This window comes from Elephantulus edwardii, unplaced genomic scaffold, assembly GCF_000299155.1.
Source record: "Elephantulus edwardii isolate Elephantulus edwardi_28Jun2011 unplaced genomic scaffold, EleEdw1.0 scaffold00003, whole genome shotgun sequence".
In the NCBI taxonomy this organism is placed as follows: Eukaryota; Metazoa; Chordata; class Mammalia; order Macroscelidea; family Macroscelididae; genus Elephantulus; species Elephantulus edwardii.
Genome location: NW_006399753.1, coordinates 23,892,036 through 23,912,159, shown reverse-complemented (window position 1 = coordinate 23,912,159; position 20,124 = coordinate 23,892,036). Strand labels below are relative to the sequence as shown.

Here is a 20,124-nt window from a genome sequence, read left to right as displayed (position 1 = left end):
CTGTGGGGGGTAGCTGGAGTGTCACTATGAGAGGAATAGTGCTTTAACTGTAGTCTTAATGAACTTTCTCCTCAGTTATAAGAAACAAATAAAACCTGTGGGGGAGGGGTTAGTTAACTTTACTATTTTATGAAATATTAAGCTGCTAAATTGATAAAAAGTTATAAAACCTATGTACTTATTACTTCAGAAACTGGCAAAAAGAGATTCTAAAATTACTTGTCAAGAGAATATCAATAATGGGATAATAGTGGAAAGCTTTTTATAAGCCAGTTGTTACAGAAGGTCAGAAATAATATCTAAAGAGGCACATTCCGGGGGAATGCCACCTCTTCTGAGTGAGGAGTAGAGTTTCTAAAGCTCAGAACATTTCCATGTGTACATCAAAACCTACTTCCTGCCTTTGATTCAATTCCAAATCAGGGTAATTCTCTGTGGGTTTCAAAGGAAGTAAATCTTTATGATTGGAGATTGTCTTTCTCCCAAGGAAGAGCTAGTGTATTCAAACTGGCGGCCTTTTGGTTAATAGTTCAACACATAATGCACTACCACTAGGACTCCTTGTTTAAAGCAAGGTTAGATTTACTTGTACAATTAGTGAATTTTCTTTTTACTATTATTTTTTAGAATATACCCATGCTATGAGGTTACTTTTTATGTCTCCAAAATGTGTTGAAGTCCTTACACCGATGTATGCGAATAAAATCCTTTTTGGAAAGAGGGTTTGTTTGTGTGTTACATTAATTGACTAGGACCTGAGTAGAATGAGTTCTAAAGTTACTCACTTTTTAGTTTTACAAAGCCTGCTATTGTTGTTACATGCCGTAGAGTCTCATATGACTTACGGTGTACTTATGAACAACATATCTAAATCCTGTGCTATTCTGTGCCATCCTTATAATTTCTGACATACTTGAGCCCAAAGCTGCAATGAGTATGTGAATCCATCTGGTTGAAAGTTGTGAATCCATCTGGTTGAAAGTCTCCCTCTCTTTTGCCCTCGTTTTACCTTTCCAAGCATGATGCCCCTCTTCAAGGAACAATCTCTCATAGTAACATGCCCAAAATATGACACAAAGTTTCACCAACCTTGCCTTCAAGGAGCACTCTGGCTGCGTCTTTTCCCAGACATAACTGTTCTTTTGGCAGTGCATGGAATATTCAGTCCTCTTCTCCAACACCACAATTGAAAGACATCAATTCTTCTGTCATCTTTTTTCATTGTCCAGCTCTCAGATGCATAATCAAGTGATCAAAAGACTATAACCTAAATCAGATGCACCTTAGTCCTCAGGCCAAATTGACATCATTACTCCTCAATAATTTTAAGAAGTCTTTAATTGCAGACTTTACTAGTACAATACGTCTTCTGATCTCCTGACAGCTGGTAATAAGTGTATTACATGTAGTTATTAAGTATGATGGAGTGTTGACAGTTTCAATCTTTTATCCATCTATCATGATGTTGCCTGCTGGTCCAATGGCAAGGATTTTTTTTATTTTTTGACACTGAGATGCAATCCATACTGAAGGCTGTAGTCTTTAATCTTCTGCAGTAAGTGCTTCAAATCCTCCTCACTTTCAGCTAAGAAGGCTGTGTCATCTGCATAATGAAGGTTAGCAATGAGTCTTCCTCCAATCCTGATGCTACATTCTTCTTCCAAGAGTCCAGTGTGTCAAATAATTTGCTCAGCAAATAAATTGAAGAGGTATAGAGAAAAGATACAACACTGGTGCACACCTTTTCTTAACTTTAAACCACTAAGTGTTCCCTTGCTCTGTCTGCATAACAGCCTTTTGGTCTAGGTATAGGGTTCACATGAGCACAATTCTGGGATTCCCATTTTTAGAAGCTTGATGCTATGAAGGAGAAAATGACATCAGGATTGGAGGCAGATTCATCAATGAGCTATGCATATGATACAATCTTGCTTGCAGAAAGTGAGGCTGAAAAGCACTTTCTGAAGATCAAAATGACCTTCAAAATGCCTTTAACTTCAACATCAAGGAAACAGAAATCCTCACAACTATACCAATAGGTAGCATCATGACAGAAAAGGTGGAAGTTGTCAATTAATTTTACTTGAGTCCACAAGCAACAGCCATGGTAGCAGCAGTCAAGAAGCCAAAAGCTGTGTGTACTCTTCACAATTACTGTCAAGAACTTCTTTTAAAGTACTAAACAGCAAAGGTATCCTTTTAAAGAGTAAGACACACCTGACTCAAGGCATGGTCATAAGCATGTGAATGTTGGCCAATGAATAGAGAAAACAGAGGAAGAATTGAAAATTCTTGAAAACAGAGGAAGCCTGTAAATTGTCATGTTGGTAAAGAATGTTGAATACACCATCTGCCTTGGTAAAAGTGCAGCTGGGATGTTCCTTGAAGGCAAGAACAATGATACTAAGTCTAGCATTGTTTGGTCACATTATCAGGATGGGCTAGTCTTTGGGCAAGAATATCATGCTTGGAAAAGTAGAAAAGGAGAGGAAGACTCTTAGGAAGTGGACTGACACATTCACTGATTAAGGACAGCAGAGAGCATGAGGATGGCCCAGGATAGGCACTTCCATTCCACTGTATGTAGGGCAGCTGTGAGTCAGAGGAAATTAGACAATACCTAACAACACTATATATATATTTCATATCTCTTTCATTTATTTATTTTATTGTCTTGAATGATTGTCCTTCTTTTTAGCAGATACTACACAGATAGTTGGCTTGTAAAATACAGACCTTTCTTTTCTCACAGGTCAGGAGGCTGAAAGTCTATATTAAGGCCTTGGCCATTTATGTGCTACTGTGTTGCCAGCCTTAGGTGGTCCTTGTTTCCTCAACTTGTCCTCAGGAAATGTTGATCTTCTCCACATGTGCATATCTGTCCCCATTTCCAAGAAAGATGATCCAACAGAATGTAGACATTATCAAACAATATCATTAATTATCACATGCAAGACAAATACTGCTGAAGATCATTAAAAATTGCCAGAATAGTACATAGACAGAGAATTGCCAGAAGTTCAAGCTGGATTTAGAAGAGGACATGGCACCAGGGATATCACTGCATGATATCATTGCAAGACTACCAGAAGAATGTATGTTTACACTTTATTGACTCTCATTGTCTCAATGTTGTTACCCATAATTTATTAATGTCTACTTCATCAAATTCCTTTGCAAAGTCTAAATTAAAAATGCAAGTAAAAATGTTTATGGTATTCTCTTGTTTCTAGTAAAAATCCAGTTGACATCAGCAATGATATTTTTCATTCCATGGACTCTTAAACTTTCCGACAATCTCTATCAATATATGACTACCAGGGTTCATTAATAATCTTCAATAAGATTCTACTTTGATGTGATATTATTTGATAATTTCTGCATTTGGTCAGGTCACTTTTCTTTTTTATGAATGGGCATATACACAGGTTTCTTCTACTTACCGGTCAGGTAGCTGTCCACCAAATTTCTTGCCATAGATGACTTAATAGTGTCCAAGTCTGCTTCTCTTTGCTGAAATACCTCAAACAGTTATTCTATCAATTCATGGGGCTTATATTTTTTTTCCCCAGTGCCTTCAGTGCAGCTTGGACTTGCATTGGTTCTTGATCATACGGTACTTCCTGAAATTGCTAAGTCCCCATATTTTGGTACAATGGCTTTGTGTATTTTTTACATCTTCTTTTGATGCTTTCGAGTCAATTAGAGAGGGTATAGCCCTGATGCAAAACTCTACTGATTCAAAACCATGCAATCCTCTTGTGCACGAACTGCTTCTTGGTCCAATATGAGCACAATTAAATGTTTGGGAAACACCTGATATTTTGCCCACAGTACTGCAATTCTGGGCCATGAATTCTTTCTTTAGTTCCTTCAGTTTGAGAAACAGTGTTTTTCCCTTTTTGGTTTTCTAATTCCAGGTTTTATGCTACTTTGCTTTTCTTCATATTACCTACCCATCGTTATCAAGTTGATTCTGATTTATGGTGACCCTCTATCTAGTTTACCAAGTTGTAAATCTTAATGAGAGGATATTTTTTTTCTTCCTTTCTGGAGTGGCTGGTGGGTTTGAACTGCTGACCTTTCTGTTAAAAGACCAACATATAACCTACTATGCCACCCCATATTAATTTCTAGCCCCAACTCCCTTGTGATAAAACCTATGGCTATCCAGTGACTCAGAGAAGCCCTCCATTGTGTTTCTGGGCCTGCAATCCTCACAGGAGAAGATTGTAATCTTTGTCTTATTGAGCAGCTGGTGGAACAGAATTGCTAATTTTTCAGTTAGCAGCACAATAGGCAACACATTCTTGTCACTGTTGTTGTGTACTGTTAAGTCAGAACAAACCTGTGGATGACCCTACAGTGGATTTTCAGAGGCAGTAAATCACATGTGAGGAGACTGGCCATACTTGTCTTGCTGAGTACCTGGTGGATTCAAATCACATGCCTTAGCCTTGGCAGTGCAGTTCCTTACCACTGGGGTTCATTTATTAATTATTAACTGGTAAGCTGGGATCTCTGGTGGCTTAGTGGTAAGGAACTGTGCTGTGAATCAAAGGTACATGGTTCAAATCCACCAAATGCTCCAAGGGAGAAAGATGAGCAATCTTTTCCTGTGCCATTTCCTGCCTCTAAAAACCATGGGAGGGTCAGCTTTGGGTTGTTCCCAATATGATGACACAAACACACACAACCCCTCATCCTCCCCCCCCAAAAAACCCAAACAAAACAAATGGTAATTTAATATTTTAAGGCTATTTCTAATTATCAGCTTAAAATGATAGAAGTCATTTTTCAAAGGGTTTGACTAACAATTTCAAGATAAAGTGGTATAATTCTGTAATCTTGTAACTTCCAGTGGAAATTCTTTTGGGTTTAGGAAGATCTGTAAGTATGGTCCAGGATCAGGTACGTCTACTAATGTGACAAATATCCCAACTGATCTTCTGATCTCCTCCAACTAAGGCTGTAATACTTGGACATGCTGCTTCATATTTTCCAGAAGGTCAAACTGTGTCCTTTGCAAATTCTAAAATGCTTTATGCAGCAGCTTATGCTGTTTAAACATGGTACTACAACTACTTTTTTTGGAATTTCACTTCAATTATACAGGGTTTTTTACCTTTACCCTTCACTTCTGACCTACGCATCAGCACTATTTGACTAGTCACACATTTGGGTATTCAAGTCATTAATAAACATGTACAAAATGTTCATTAATGAAAAGGTAAGACAAAAAGGAATAAAATTCATCCCAGTGGTTGAGTGGCTTATGTTGTTGTTGTTATGTGCCGTCGAGTCGCTTGCAACTCATAGCGACCCTATGTACAACAGCCCTAAACTCCGCTCTGTCCTGTGCCAATCGCACTGTCTCTGACACTAGACTGAAATTTAAATGATAAACTTGCTGGCATGAAAATATGCTGTTTTTAAGACAAGCACTGTATTCCTCAAAGACGTTTAAAGGTTCAGTATACACTGTGAGAAACTGAAGATAGTGTAGGCTTTTGCTACTGATATCATTAATAAAAATTCAAAATCACCACATTTTTCCATAAAGCACTTGCAATTCTGAAAACATATCCTTTCCTTGCATACATGCCCTAACATGTATGCACAAAAATGTTAATGGTATGTTGTTATGGAAGTAGTTGTTACATGTCATCAAATCTAAGTTCAGAGCTGACCCTCCAGTAGGTTTTTCTGAGGCTGTAAATGACAAGGGAGATTTCATCTTTCTCCAGCATAACAGTTGGTGGATTCAAACTGCCTGTCTTTGGACTGGCAGTACTATTCTGTGCCACTAGATTACCAGAGCACTATACTCTGGAATAGAGTTTTGAAATAGCAACCTAAATGGTCAACAAGAAGGAAACGGTTAAATAAACCAATTCCAAGTGTCTAGCATAATACTAAGCAGCAGTTAAAAATAAAGAGGCAGATCTACAGCAGCTAATGTGGGAAGATTTCCAAGAGAGAAGGTAAGATGCACATTTTTTTATAGTCCTTATAATCCCATTTATTTTCCAAAATGAAATTCTAGATTTCTTTATGTACATATTTGCATGCAAACAAGCAGGCCTAGTTCTGGAAGAAAACACTGAAAATGGCAGCCCCTGGGGAAAGAAGTAGCCGTTATAAGGGCTGTAAGGTAAAAGCAGTCTTTCACTTGTTATTTCATCCTTATTCATTATTCTCTTCACATTCTCAATGAGACCTATCTCAACTGACACATTTAAAATTGCAGCCCCTTTGCCACACTCTGCTCCTAACTTTTCCCATTGCTTCTATCTGAATGAAATAAACCATAAATTTTATTTATTGAGGCTATAGAGTATTGTTTATCTCCTCCCATTAGAATGTAGATTCCACATAACAGAGACTTTTCTGTTTCCCTCAAATAACTCCTCAACAACTAAAATAGCATACAAAGTAAATAGATATTGTATTTTTTATGAATATTTACCTGCCCAACATTTTATAATTCTCTGTATAAGCGATGTAACAGCTCTAGGGGTGTGGCACCAGCTGTACTGCTAACCCAAAAGCCATACCCCTCTTTGTCAGTTTAAATCCACTATCAAATCTACAGGTGAAAGATGGGCAGTCTCCTTCCCACACAATTTACAATCTCAGAAACCTGCTGAAGGCACAGTTACGAGTCGGTTCTGACTCTATAAAAATGTGTGAGTTATAGGATAAGGAGACATGATGTCACAGTGGGTTAAATGTTGGGCTACTGACCAAGAGGTCTGAACTCCCACCAGCCACTCTGCAGAGAAAGATGGGCAATCCCTGCCCATGCAATTTACAGCCTGAGAAACCTGCTGGAGGGTCAGCTATGAGTGGGTCTGACTTGACACCAATGAGTTTGAGTTATATAGACAAAGCGTCCTAGAAGTACAGTAGGTTAGATATCCAGATTCTGATGAGCTTCTCTGCAAAGAAAGATGGGCAGTCTGCTCCTGTTAAGATCTGCAGCTCAGAAACCTGATGGAGGGCTGCTATGAGGCAGAACTAACTTGAAAGTAGTAGGTTGGGTTAGCAAAAACAAATAAAATACATTTATCTTTTTAGAGAGATTTAGAATGGTGGGGATGGGGCACAGGAACCAGCTACCATTTCTCATTTTGGTCTCTAAAGTGGCTGAAGGTGCTGGACAGTCAGCCCTATCAAAAGGAAAGGGTGTCAGAAACCTGGCTTGAGAAGCTGTGCAATCCTAGGAGGGGAACCCTAGGAGGGGCTGGCAACTGCTCCAATATGGAGGGAGTGTCTATATTCAAATACATGTATCCTTGGAGAGGGGCATCATGCTGGGAAGGGTGGAGGCACGTGGCCAGGAGAGACAAGATCTTGAAGCGGAACATCACGTTTAGGATAGTGGAGGGACAGTGCAAGAGAGGAAGACCCTGAGTGAGATGGATTGCCCACTGACTGGCGTGTTAAGTGTGTCAGAGTCGATGAGATCAACTCAAGATAGAACAGGGTTAAGCGCTGTTGTACATTGGGTCACTAAGAGTCACAAGTACATTATCAACAACAACAACATTTGCAAAACTAAGGAAAAAATATATGTATGTATACTCCCTTAATTATAAATCATTATGGAAACAGAACAATGTGACTGGGAAATCAAGACTTTAAATTTAGTGAATTGCCTAAGGTTTCTCAATCCTACTCAGAAAGATAGGAATGAGCAAGTGACAGTATGTTATATAATATACTCTCTCCTGTATATCCCGAAGATATTCTTGCCCAGAAGATAATGTTGTTATCCAAATAACAAATCAAGAGTCAGAACAATTTTCCACACTGTAAGATATCCATGTGGATGAGCAATGAACAAAATGTTTTAACAAATTTAACAAATGCTTCTGAGGAAAGACTTATACTCGGGGGTGGATTAAGTAGCAAGCATGGTGTGCATTTCTTTGATCAAGGCAGGTACGCCTTAACTGTGTTTACTTGCCAATCTGTGATGAGTAACTTCACATGAAATCATTCACAGGAGACTGATTAGAAGACACAATTTGGCCCTGATACACTTTAACTATTGGGTAATCCAGCCCTGCCTACAGCTATATTAGTAAGGAAAGATTCAGTGTGCATCACCCAACGGTGAGCCAATAAAGCAAGCCTGATGAATCAATGACACTACCTGAACCATGCTATTCTTTTCTGTTTCAAAGAAGACCTGATGTTGTTTTAGTTAAAGATGCTTCTGGGTAAACATTTTTTTTAAAGCCTTTTACTCTATCCTTCACTCTAGACAAAACTGGAAATAGACAAGGAGAGGACAGGGCTCATGACACCTGGCTGGATCATTTGAAAACACTGTATCGGGTCTGCAAAGCCAATGCAGTATTAGGTCTGCAAAGCCACCATGGGACTCATTACAAGGGTTCCTCACTGAGGTGAACAATACCCTTGATCAAAGCTTAGCTTTTATAAAGTAAAAAGATTCATTCTTAAGAAGAAAGAAGATCTGAAGAAAAGATAAGATTGGGAGGCAGGTGGACTACAAATCCCTAGAAAAGGCCATTAATGTGGCATAAATTTTAAAAAAAAAAGATTAAGAGATAAAAGAAAGAAGAAAGAATAATGAGGAGGACTGGCTTTGCAGCTCTGATACCCTTCTCTTAGAAAGGTCCAGCTGGCTACTGCCACTTAAGGCTGAGTGATAAGATTTATTCCACTTAATCAAAGAGAAACATCTGCTAATTAAAGAAAGCTGGGAGTGATATCACTTGTAACTAAAAGTTTTCTATTTTCTTAATGAGAATTTATCAAGGTACACATTAATTACCAAGTCTATAAAATATTTTGTATTGTTTAAATATGCTGGAATTTCTTCTAGGAAAATTAGTAAATCTTTTGAAACAAGGTCTTCATCCATCATTAGGCCTCAGGATAATTAATCAGATGGAGGAAGTAAAGTTAATCAAAAGACCACTTTTCAAAGAAGGGCTGATTGTAAGTGCGGAGGAGATTTAAAAATGAGCATCAACAGCCACAACCTAAAGTTTCTAACCATTTTAACATCTATTTTATAGCAAACTACTCTGGTGGCCTAGTGGTAAGGAAATGCACTGCCAATCCAAAGACAAGGGGTTCAAATCCACCAGAAGCTCCACAGAAGAAAGGTGGGAAATCTCTTCCATGATTTAAAAGCCTCAAAAAATTCACTGCAGGGTCAGGTTTGAATTGGTTCGAACTTAACAGCACATAACAACACATCCAGAACAAATCTGGACTGCATGCCTATTATGTTTTCTAAGTCACCATAGTTCAAAGAATCAAAATTAAGTGAATGTCTTGTCTGTACCAAGTACTCCACCACATGCGTTAAGTATGTGAATTATTTATCCCTCCACAGGGCAACTCTAAGATGTTAAGTTTGTATTACCACCATTCCAACTTATGGAGGAAATTGAGGTCCAGAAAAACAAAAGTAATTTGCCCCAAATTATGCAGTTTAAAAGCAGCCCAGCCAGAATAAGAACCTGTGATTGCTAAGTGACCCTTGTTCTGCTATACAAACAAAATTTGGAAAATTTGGTTCCCCTGGAACTACAAGGAGGCAATTAAGTGGTAAAGAAAACAGAAAAATTGTCACTCACCTCTGGATTTTCTTCTTTTACTCTTCGTGACTGTAAAATAAATATTTAGCTGTAAGTATATGAAATAAAAAATAAATAAGTTAGCTAATCATCATTCATCAATGCTTCTCACCTTTTCTTGAGAAAATGCAGCTTTTGCTTCTTCACTCTTTTCATCCAACTCGTCGTCACTCCACTCCCAGTCACCGTCTTCGGTTTTGTGAAGGTGACCACTGGACCCGGGAACTCTTCTTACCTAAATCAAAACCAATCCAGACAATTCCTTACTAGTCAAATGTGAACAGTATTCCCAGTCACTGCCACCTGGGCTACATGGCATACACACTTGCCTGAAAATAACTTAAGAGACTATGAACTCAGAGTTGAGGAGTTAAGACCCAGAAAGACCACACAGACTCCAGACTCTGCACGCCTCCTTTCCAAAAATATTGTGCTCTTGAAATGTATGGCAATACACATGAAGAACAAAATATTTTGGAAGAACACCATACACAAAAGCCATTGAGAACCAAGCTTGTCTTTCACATTACTTAATGTTTTATTCATTACTATATGAAAAGGCCACATGGTCTACTTTAAGATTGCCTGAGGAGATACATGCAAGCCCAGAGTAAGCGAAAGAAGAGAAACCAGGTAGTCTAATAAAACGTACTACTAAAGGCAGGAGCCATCTAAAACTAAAGTGAAAAAGCAAATACCCTTCTGCTGGCACTGTGCTCTTTTTCAGCACCTGACATCACGCTTGTTTTCCCAGGATTCTGCTCAACCTACTTGTGCAAAACAAAATACTATCAGACTAACCTTAACACACCCTGCATCATTTATTATGAGACTTGTGAGATTGCTAGGTGCACAGCCCAACAATCAGAATCCATGCCAGAGTTTTGACTATAATCAGTCTTCCCCAATTATTCCAAATTTTTTAAGTAGGGTAAGCTGTAGCCCATAGGGTATGCTTTCCAAATGTCTTTGTGGCTGCAGAAAAAAAGTAAAGCTTTTAAAAGCACCAGATGACTGACTGAGAATGAGATTCTGACCAAAGTAATTTGCCTTAAAAAATACTTCGATGTAATCAAGCAAAGCAATGGAGCAGATGAACAGGATGTGATCATTGCAGTCAGTAATTCACTGACTCAGAGGAACTTTGTGGGGGGAGATCTTTCAAATGATCTTATTTTACAGTCAAGGAGATGACGGTCCAGAAAGTGACACCCATGCATGGACACTTGGCTAGGAGGACAAAAATCAAGTTTTCACAGTCTCATTCAAATATGAGTCTCTACTGACTAACAGAGAAAAAGAACTGCCTAAATGTGCTTGTGAAGATTCTGAATGACTAAATGTGAAGGCAAACTATTTTCTGTAGTAAAAAGAAAAAAAAAAAGTATCACAGGAATTTTACTGGTCCCAAAGGAACCAGCACAGAATTTACATTTAAATTAAGCATGCATACCTTTCAGATCAATATGAAGCCATAAATAATGAAGGCTCAGAACTAGGTTTGACAGGAGAGTGTATGTTACCAGGTAGAAACTGTGTAGAGGTGAGCCCGACCTTACAGTTTACAGGATTTGAGCTCAAATGCTACTGGAGAGGGGAAAAAAAGTTCTCATTCACAAGCGCAAAATAATAGATTATGTTCACTTTCTTTAAAAAATGCTTTACCCCCACTTCAAACAGCATTAATTCATTCACTTTTGAAAGGTTTGGTACTCTGTAAAACATTTCTGTGCTTGCCGTATTTTATTACCACCTGTATTTTGATGCATTGTAAAGACTTATTCTAATGATGGTGATTTTAATAGTGTGCACAGATGTTGGTAGAGTAGGGTAGAAACAGTGTTGACAAGGGTTTCAGAATTTTCAGAACATACTGCTCACTTTGAAGGTATCAAGAAAAGGCTACAGAAAGAAAATATGTTGACATATCCCATTAAATTAATTCTTCTCTGAGTAATGCTAATCATAGTTGATAGAGCCAAAGAAGAAAATGTCAATAAGTATATGTAAAAGAAATAAAACCAAAATTTTTTAACAAGCATATTACTACCCATGAAAATACTAAAACTATGTATCATAAGAACAAAGTTATATTGCTAAGTAGCAATTCTAATTCACCAGCTTCTCTGCAGGAAAAAGATGAGCAGTCTCCCCTGTGCAATTTACCACCGCTGAAAGCTGCAGGAGGGTCAGCTGTGAGCGTGTTCTGACTCAATGTCACACAACAACAGCATTTTGTTGTAGAAATGCATAAACCAGCTGATGAATCTATAGTTTTCAAGTGTCACTAAGAAAATGTTTCTCTTTTGGAAAATAGTCAATTAGTTCTGATTCACATTCCAAAATCTAGTGTACGCTCCCATCTCGCTCCCCTTCTTTAAGCATTTATACAATCTGTCAGTTTGGTCTCTACAGGCAGGATCCAACTTTATACACTAAAAAAGGTTATGTTTTTCTATTTCTACCTTATTTTAGAACTCTGGGCATCTTTCTCTTTCATTTGCTCGCATGGGCAAAAAAACCCCACAAAACACACTCAACAATAAAATATTCACTATGACAGACCCAGACAGTGAAAGAACAGTGACCTTTAAGAAATACCAGTTGAACAAGTAAGTGAATAAACACTGAACAAAATAAGACAAAGAACATGGTGGGAAAATATATGTAGGATAAAATATCAAATAGCAGCAAAAATAAAAATTCACTTTTGAGAATATTCTTTCAGGTTATCGGTAGGAAAACAAAACCTTGCAGCATAATTTGAAACTCAGGCTTCATGGTATCAAGGAAAAGATCAGAAATCAAGTTTTAAAAAGCAGTATCCTTGTAGAGAGTTATAGGGAAGACAGGAAACAATTCTAACTTTAAGAGTCAAGAGAACAACAGTTTCACATAGTATAGTCTTCTCATTTGGCAACTGGAGCTTGGTAAAATAAAAACTTCATACACCTACATATACAACATTTTTATTCACCAAACACCCCATTCTCAAAAATGATGGTTTTCATCCTTAGAATTCTGACTGTGTTACTGCTGCATTATTCTTGCACTATTAAGTGAGCTTGGGTAAAGCCAAACAAGCACACAACAATAAAGAACCACAGACATTGCATCCAGTGGATTCGGACGCCCAGGCAACCATCTGCTACAGAGAAGAATCATGCGCCTCAGAGTTAGTTCTCTTGGTTGTAATCTTTACGGAAGCAGATTACTGAGGCCTTTGATCCATGGCTGTTGGTGAAATCAAGCTGTCAACTTTTAGCTTAGCTGCTGTTAGGTGCTATCAAGTTGAAACCGACTCACAACTGACTTTGCAGATATTTTTCAAAGGCAGCAAATCACAGAGAATAAGACTGGTCATCTTTCTCCCAAGGAGCAGGTGGTGGGTTTGAACTGCCTATCTTTGGGTTGGCACTACAACTCTACACATCAGGCCATCAAACTACCTTGAGTGCAAAGCCAGTGAAATAAATGTTACACTCTTATTTTCTCTCATGGAGGTTAATTCCCTCCCGTCTTTTTCTCAGACAATGAATTTAAGTAATATCTAGAGATATTCATAAACTCACTGCGGTGTTAGCCTAAAGTTGGTGTATTTTAGTCACTACCTTAGCCCTCTCGGGTCTCCAGCTGCCTTAATTGCAGACACATGGTTTTGCAAATCATAAATGACTGTGGGACTAGGATAAGAGAGAGTGCTTCCCACATTGAGCATCACGACTCGATGGAGACTGGAGTGAGATTCTGGTGAGAGCAATACCCTGGTAATGGTGGTAGAGAGACTGTGACATTGAGGTGGAGAGATTGTGGCACTGCTGTGGAGAGACTGTGGCAAGGTGTAATCAAAGGAGTCCTGAGACAAAGGTCACAGTTAAAGGTTTTGCTGTGATTGCTGGATACTTTAAGGAGAAGCTGACTAATAACTGTTCTGAGGCAAACCTTGCTGGATGATTGAAAAAACCAGAGGCCTCTTGAATTTGTGTTGCTGCTCAACTGAAACAAAGACTTAGACTAATTAAGGAACTGTGTTTTGCTGTTAATCTGGTTTGGGATTGCTGGACTAAACCTCAACTTGTAAAATATTCTTTGCCTCTCTCACTCCCTATTTCCTTAATAAACCCCACTCTTGGCACTACAAGTATGAGTAAAGTCTGTGAGTCAACAACAAATGAAAGAAATGGCTCTATAGGCCCCATCGGGCTGGGCTACGGGCTCTTTATCTGCCTTCTGCTCTGGGGCAGTGAGGGGTAGTGCTATTTTCACTCCCCCTGGCCGCTCATGGCTCTGTGCCCCTACATTCTGTTTTCTGCACTATACGCACCTACAAGCTCCTCAGGTCACAGCAGGCAGTGGTGAAATTATGAGAAGTTTTATAAACAGTAATATGTACTTCCAAAATCAGTATTACAATGGAGTCTTTTTATTTATGCATGCATCTATAAAGGAAAGCAATTTTTTTCTTCCCTTTCTCTAAAGTCCATCTTTACAAAAATCTATTAAAGATATTAATCAAAATGTGGATTCTCATCAAAGCAAAAAAGTCAGACAATCAGACAGTGCAGTGGTGTTAACTGTCCAGTTTTGGTGGTACCTGGGTAAGATGTCAAAGATGGACTCAGGGAAAGAAAATGGCAGCTATGAAGGAAAAAATGCCTGGGCCAGTTATGGGTTGAACTGTGACCCCTACAGAAAGATACAATGACTTCCTGACCTCTACCCACCCACTATCATGCAGTCAATTCTGGCTCGCGGTGGTGGAACAGGACAGAGGAAGGCTTCCAATAATGTTTCCAAGGCTGCACATCTTTACAATAGTACATTTACTTCTCTTTCTCCCTTGAAGTAGCTAGTGGATTCAAGTCACATATCTTTTTTATGTATGCAGCTGACGATTCTAAGCACTTAATCACTGAGGCTCTTTGCTAGTCTCTAACAGCACCCAACAACAAAATGCAAGGCTGTCAAGTTGATCCTGCCTCATGGTTAACTCTCCATCAGGTTTCCAAGGCTGGAAATGTTTATGGGAAGAGATTGCCCATCTTTCTCAAGAAGAGAAGCTCGTAGATTCCAAACTCTGACCTTTCTGCTAGCCCAAGAGGTAACACATTTGGTCACCATGACTCCTTCCTAACCGCTAAGACCTGTAAATGTGAACTTAGTGGGAAAGTGGATCTTTACACACATAATTGATTAACATGACATCACGTGGAGTAGTGTAGATCCTATTCCAATATAATTGGTGTCCTCATAAAAGCAGAAGATACACTGAGATGGCTAGCCACATAGGGAAGATGGCCATGCGAAGACAGAGGGAAAAATCTGGTTATGAAGCCACAAGCCAGGAAACACTGGGGCCCCAGAAGCCAGAAAAGGCAAGAGCATACTCCCACCTAAGAGCCGTCAGAGAAACAGCCGATGGCTTGACTTGTTTTGGACCTGCAGCCTCCAGAATCGTGAGAGAATAACTTTATGTGACAGAAAAATCTCTCATTGCTGTAGAGTCAGAACTGAAGCAGAGCTGACCCTCCAGCAGGTTTCCAACGCTGTAAACTACACAGAAAGATATTATCTTTCTCTCAAGGAGCCATGAGTGAACTTGAACTGCCAGAGAGATTCTACTTCCTACAGAATATGCCATTAGGGTTCCAGAAGATAATAAAAGTCATTTTGTGTCAATTTACTGCAGCAGCCCAGAAGACTACTACTACACAAGCAATCGAATTCTTCCCCTTTAGCAGGAGAGACCCATACATGGTGGGATTTATAATCTCTGTACGTCTTAAAGGAATTGTCTGGCATCAAAAGACAGGAGGACAAAAAAGAAAGTAAGAGCCAGGGAGAGCCTGGTGGTACAAATAATTAGGCAAACAATTACTATTCAAAAGGTTAGAAGTCCAAACCCACCTAGAGGATGCATCTATAAAGGAAAACAATCCGTTTTCTGAGAGACCACAGCCTGGAAGCCCTTTGGAACAGTTAAACTGTAACACATGAAGCTGTTCTGCCTCAGAACTGACTTGGAGAAACCAAGAGCCACATAGACAATAGACAAACTTTCTACATTGGTGTAAACTATACCTGAAACTCCTCACAAAGTCTTGGGGGCGGCAGGGAGAAGGTGAATGTGATTTAACAAAACACTGACCAGAATTCAGCAGACTCATCTCATCTTACATGCTGTTCCCTCCTGTCCAAGGTAAACCACCAGTCTCTGCCAGTGCCACATCAACTTCTTCCTGGATGTAGAAGTCCAGGTCTGCCTTGGAATGACGTGCCCGTCTCCTGGAGGCACTGGGTTCCACCTCGTCTCTGCCTGCTTCTCCTCCACCCGCTGAGCTGACTGCTTGTAGCCTGAGCGACCGTATGACCCCATCTCATATCTGCCCACCAAGGACACATTAATCACAACAGAACACAGGCTACAGTAAAACTTCTGTTTATTAGACATTTTGCTGACTAGAAATATTAAGAACTGTTTCTAATTCACTGCTATTTATAATGCCCTTGAGGCAGAGACAAAAAAAGTCTTCTGAATCAACAAAAATTAAAATTAACAAGCAAAATTAGGCTTAGAGGGAACTCTGGTGGCCAAGTGGCAAGTGGCAAGACGCTGCACTGCAATCCCAGAGGTACGTGGTTCAAATCCACCAGATGCTCTACTGGAGAAGGAGGGGGCAATCTCCTCCTGTACCAATCAGATCTAATTTGACGGTACACGTAAAAATAATACAATTAAAAAAAAATTAGGCTCAGTAAAGTTTTAGCCATATTTTACACCTCCAAATCTTCTATCCTGACATCTCCTGATCAGAGCACCACTTCTGTCCCATAGCAAATGCCTAGCCTCACTCTTCCACAAATTTCTTCTTCACCTCAACAGCCCACTTTGGGTTTTCCTCTTTTTGAAGTGAACTGTATTCCCTAAAAGAGTCCTAACCCCTGATATCTGTGAACATAACTGTGTTTAGAAATTATGTGGGTCCTAAACCCATTTGTGCTCTTCAGTATTTTGAAGAGGTCTCTGACAGTGGACTTCCTCAGTGCTATATGTCTCCTGACTGACAGTACAAAGATTATTAATTATGGATCCAAATCAGATGACTGTTTCAATCCTTGCTCCATCTATCATGATGGTGGTGACTATTGGTCCAGTGCTAAGGACCTTTGTTTTCTTGATATTGCTTTATAGACCACATTGAAGGCTGTAATCTTTGCTCTTATGCAGCAAGCATTTCAGATTCTCCTCACTGTCGGCAAGAAAAATCATGTCATCTACATAATGCAGGTTGTTGATGAGTTTCCACTAATCCTGATGCCATCTATTCTTCATAGAATCTAGCTTCACAAATCATTTGTTCAACATACAGACTGAACAGAGAGGGGAAAAGAATACAACACTGACACATAACCTTCCTAATTTTAAGACATACAGTGTTTCCTTATTTTGTTCAGACAAAAACTTCTTAGTCTAGGTATAGATTTCATATGAGCACAATTAAGTGCTCTAGGATTCCCATTCTTCTCAATGTTAGAGTTTGTTGTGATCCACACAGTCAAATGACTTCATATAATCAATAAAGCACAGAAAGACGTTTTCTGGTATTCTCGACTTTCAGCAAGGATCCATCTGATATCATCAATAATATCCAAGCTGCTATGGCCTCTTATAAACTCGGCTTGAACTTCCAGAATTTCCCTATCAATATTGTTTTGGCCATTTTGGGATTATTTTAGCAATATTTTGCTTGTATATGATATTAGTTTCTACATTCTATTGGATCCCTTTCTTGGAAAGGGGAATATGGCTGATTCAGGGGCCACAGCAATACTTGCTATGAATCTGACAACTTGACACTGAATAAGGATATAGAAGAATTAATACCTGCAAATTGTGGTATTGGAGAAGATTACTGAACATCTTATGGACTGCCAAAAGAATGAACTGATATGTCTTGGAAAAGGTGCAGTCAAAGTGCTCCTTGGAGACAAGGATGGTGAAGCTAGGAAAGACTATTCTTTAGAGAGGGACATCATGCTTACAAAGGTGGAGGGTCACCAAAAGAGAGTAAGACCTCCAATGAGATGGACTGACACAGCGACTGCCGCAATGGGCTCAAGTGTATCAGAGAAGGACGATGAGGATGACAGAGGACAGGAGAGGCTACAGGTCTGTTCTTCACAGGGCCACTATGAGTCGTACTCAGCTCGATAGCACCTAAGAACAACAATGACAAACTCACCTGGGCAACCTTTTGATCAGCAGCCAGCACACTAAGATGCACACCAGTCACCAGGGGCTCCTCAAAAAAAAGATGGGCTATCTCCTGGTAAGATTTAAAGCCACAGGAGCTTGATGGAGGGGTGTTATGAGGCAGAGCTGACAGACAGCAGTGAGTCTGAGTTTTGACTTTTGAATCCTATCTGAGTAGTTTCTATACAAAGAGAACTGGACAAAGGAAGATGAGTCATGTGACGATGAAGGTAGACAAAGTCACAAGCCAAGGACACTAAGAATTACTGAAAGTTACCAGAACCTAGGAAGTTTCTCAGACACAATTTCTCAGAGAAAGAGGGAGGGTCAAGTGTGGGTCTAGATGATCCACATGTGGGAGGAAAGCTGCGTTTGAGTAGAAAGTCCACCCTTCATTCCTGAATAGTTGGCCAACAACGGCAGAAATCACACACTAGCTGCCTGGTGTCACTACGGGTTCTCGTGTCCATTCCTGGTCAAGCCTCAGGCGCATCTCCCACACTGCACTCTTAACTCTAAACAACAGCTTTTCAACTGGGAGCTCATCAGAAATGCAGAACTGTGGATCCAATCCTAGACCTGCAGATCTTCATTTTCACTCGAACAAGACCTGCAGGTGATTCATGCATTCATTCATGGATTGAGAGGCACTGTACTACCACAACATAACCTCATTTTCGGATGACTTCTTTTCCTCCAGTCAATAATATCCGCTGGTATTTATATAATGCTAGGTACTGCACTGAAGGAACTTTCAACCAATCTGATCATCATCACAATCATTGAGAACCATTTTATCCGCTAATTTTTTTAGACAAAAATGAAAAATGAGGCACAGAGAAGTTAACCTGTGCATTTTCTAGATTAACGTGCCCATGCTCCAAAGGCTGGGAGGTGACAGTACTAAAACATGAGACCAGGAGGCCAAAGCCCTTGCTCTGTGCCTAGCCTGTTTGCTGCTATTCATTCATGATCACTTTTTAATCCCAACAAAATGGTATCTGCCGCCACTAGGCCTCAAAAACCGCTCTCTCTCTTTCTGTCCCCAGTTTGTGCCTACTCCTACTCGTTAATCATTTAGGGTAATGCCACTTGCCACCTGAGAACATAAGCGCATCTGATTTATGTTTCTTACCCGACTCTTCTAAGAAGCATCTTCACATTCTCACTGCTCTTATATTCACTCCTTTTTGTGTAGAAGGAAAATAGATTCCTTCTTCCTTTACAAGGCCGGCATCTCCTGCTGTGACCCTCATTTATTGATTCATTTATTCAATTCTTCAAGACATTTACAGCCTGGCCCTGGCTCCCCTATATCCATCTACAAACGAGCTCAAGTCTCTTCATCTTTTCTAGGAAGAAGAGCCCTCTGAATCTGCTTCTTCCCTGAGCAATCACTTTATCACTCATCCCTTCACTTCACTGTTTTTCTAAAAATAGTGCAGAATTGCAGACCTTAATTCCTCACTCCAACCTCACTTTTTAATCCTAGAAAAGAGTATCTGCCCCCATGGGGACACTGGAACAAGTCTCTCAACTTAATCACTTCCTAATTGTGCAGTCCAATGTTGTTCTTCTGTGAGCCTTTAGACACAAGTGAAGCATGGACTTCAAGCTCTTTCCAAAGCTATGTTCATAGTACCTCTTCTACCTCTCTAATGTCTTTGTCTTCTGATTTTTTCTTTTCAGACTTTTCCATCAGCATTGTAGCTTCATGACGAAACTCATCTTCTTCTATGGTAGCCCTCCATTTCATTTAAGCTGGTGACTGGAAATTTTATCTCTTGGTATCAACTTATTTTTCCATTCCAGGCTGGGGTCAACCAAGCTCTCTGTTCCTATCAATTTCTCAACACTGATTTTGCCAATTCAAACACACTGACCTAATCCTTCACCTCCAGCCTCATTCTGACACATGTATCTCAGCCAACATCTCTGACACACTGCTTGGCACATAAGAAATACAAATTACCAGAAGTGCTATTCTCTGTATAAATACTCTCCAATTTATGACATAATCAAGTTATATCAAATCCATTTATGACTGCCCATGGGATTTTGTTATTTCCTCTTGAATTTTCTAAGCGTATGGTTGTTGTTGTTGTTATGTGCCGTTGAGTAGCTTGCGACTCATAGCAAACCTATGTACAACAGCCCTAAACCCTGCTATATCCTGTGCCAATCGCACTGCCTCTGACACACCAATCTGATTACCCCAGTCACTGAATCAATCCACCTCATAGAGGG

General features: G+C 39.6%; 1 protein-coding gene across 1 annotated transcript in view; it reads right to left on the bottom strand.

Annotated features, from left to right (window-relative positions):
* Positions 1-20,124, bottom strand: part of STK39 (serine threonine kinase 39) — a 431,767-nt gene that overhangs the window by 160,395 nt on the left and 251,248 nt on the right. Inside the window, exons 11-12 of the mRNA XM_006879325.1 lie at positions 9,736-9,858; positions 9,624-9,653 (exon numbers count right to left, since the gene is read on the bottom strand). Of these exons, the coding sequence (XP_006879387.1) occupies positions 9,624-9,653; positions 9,736-9,858 (153 nt within the window). The remainder of the gene's footprint in view (positions 1-9,623; positions 9,654-9,735; positions 9,859-20,124) is intronic.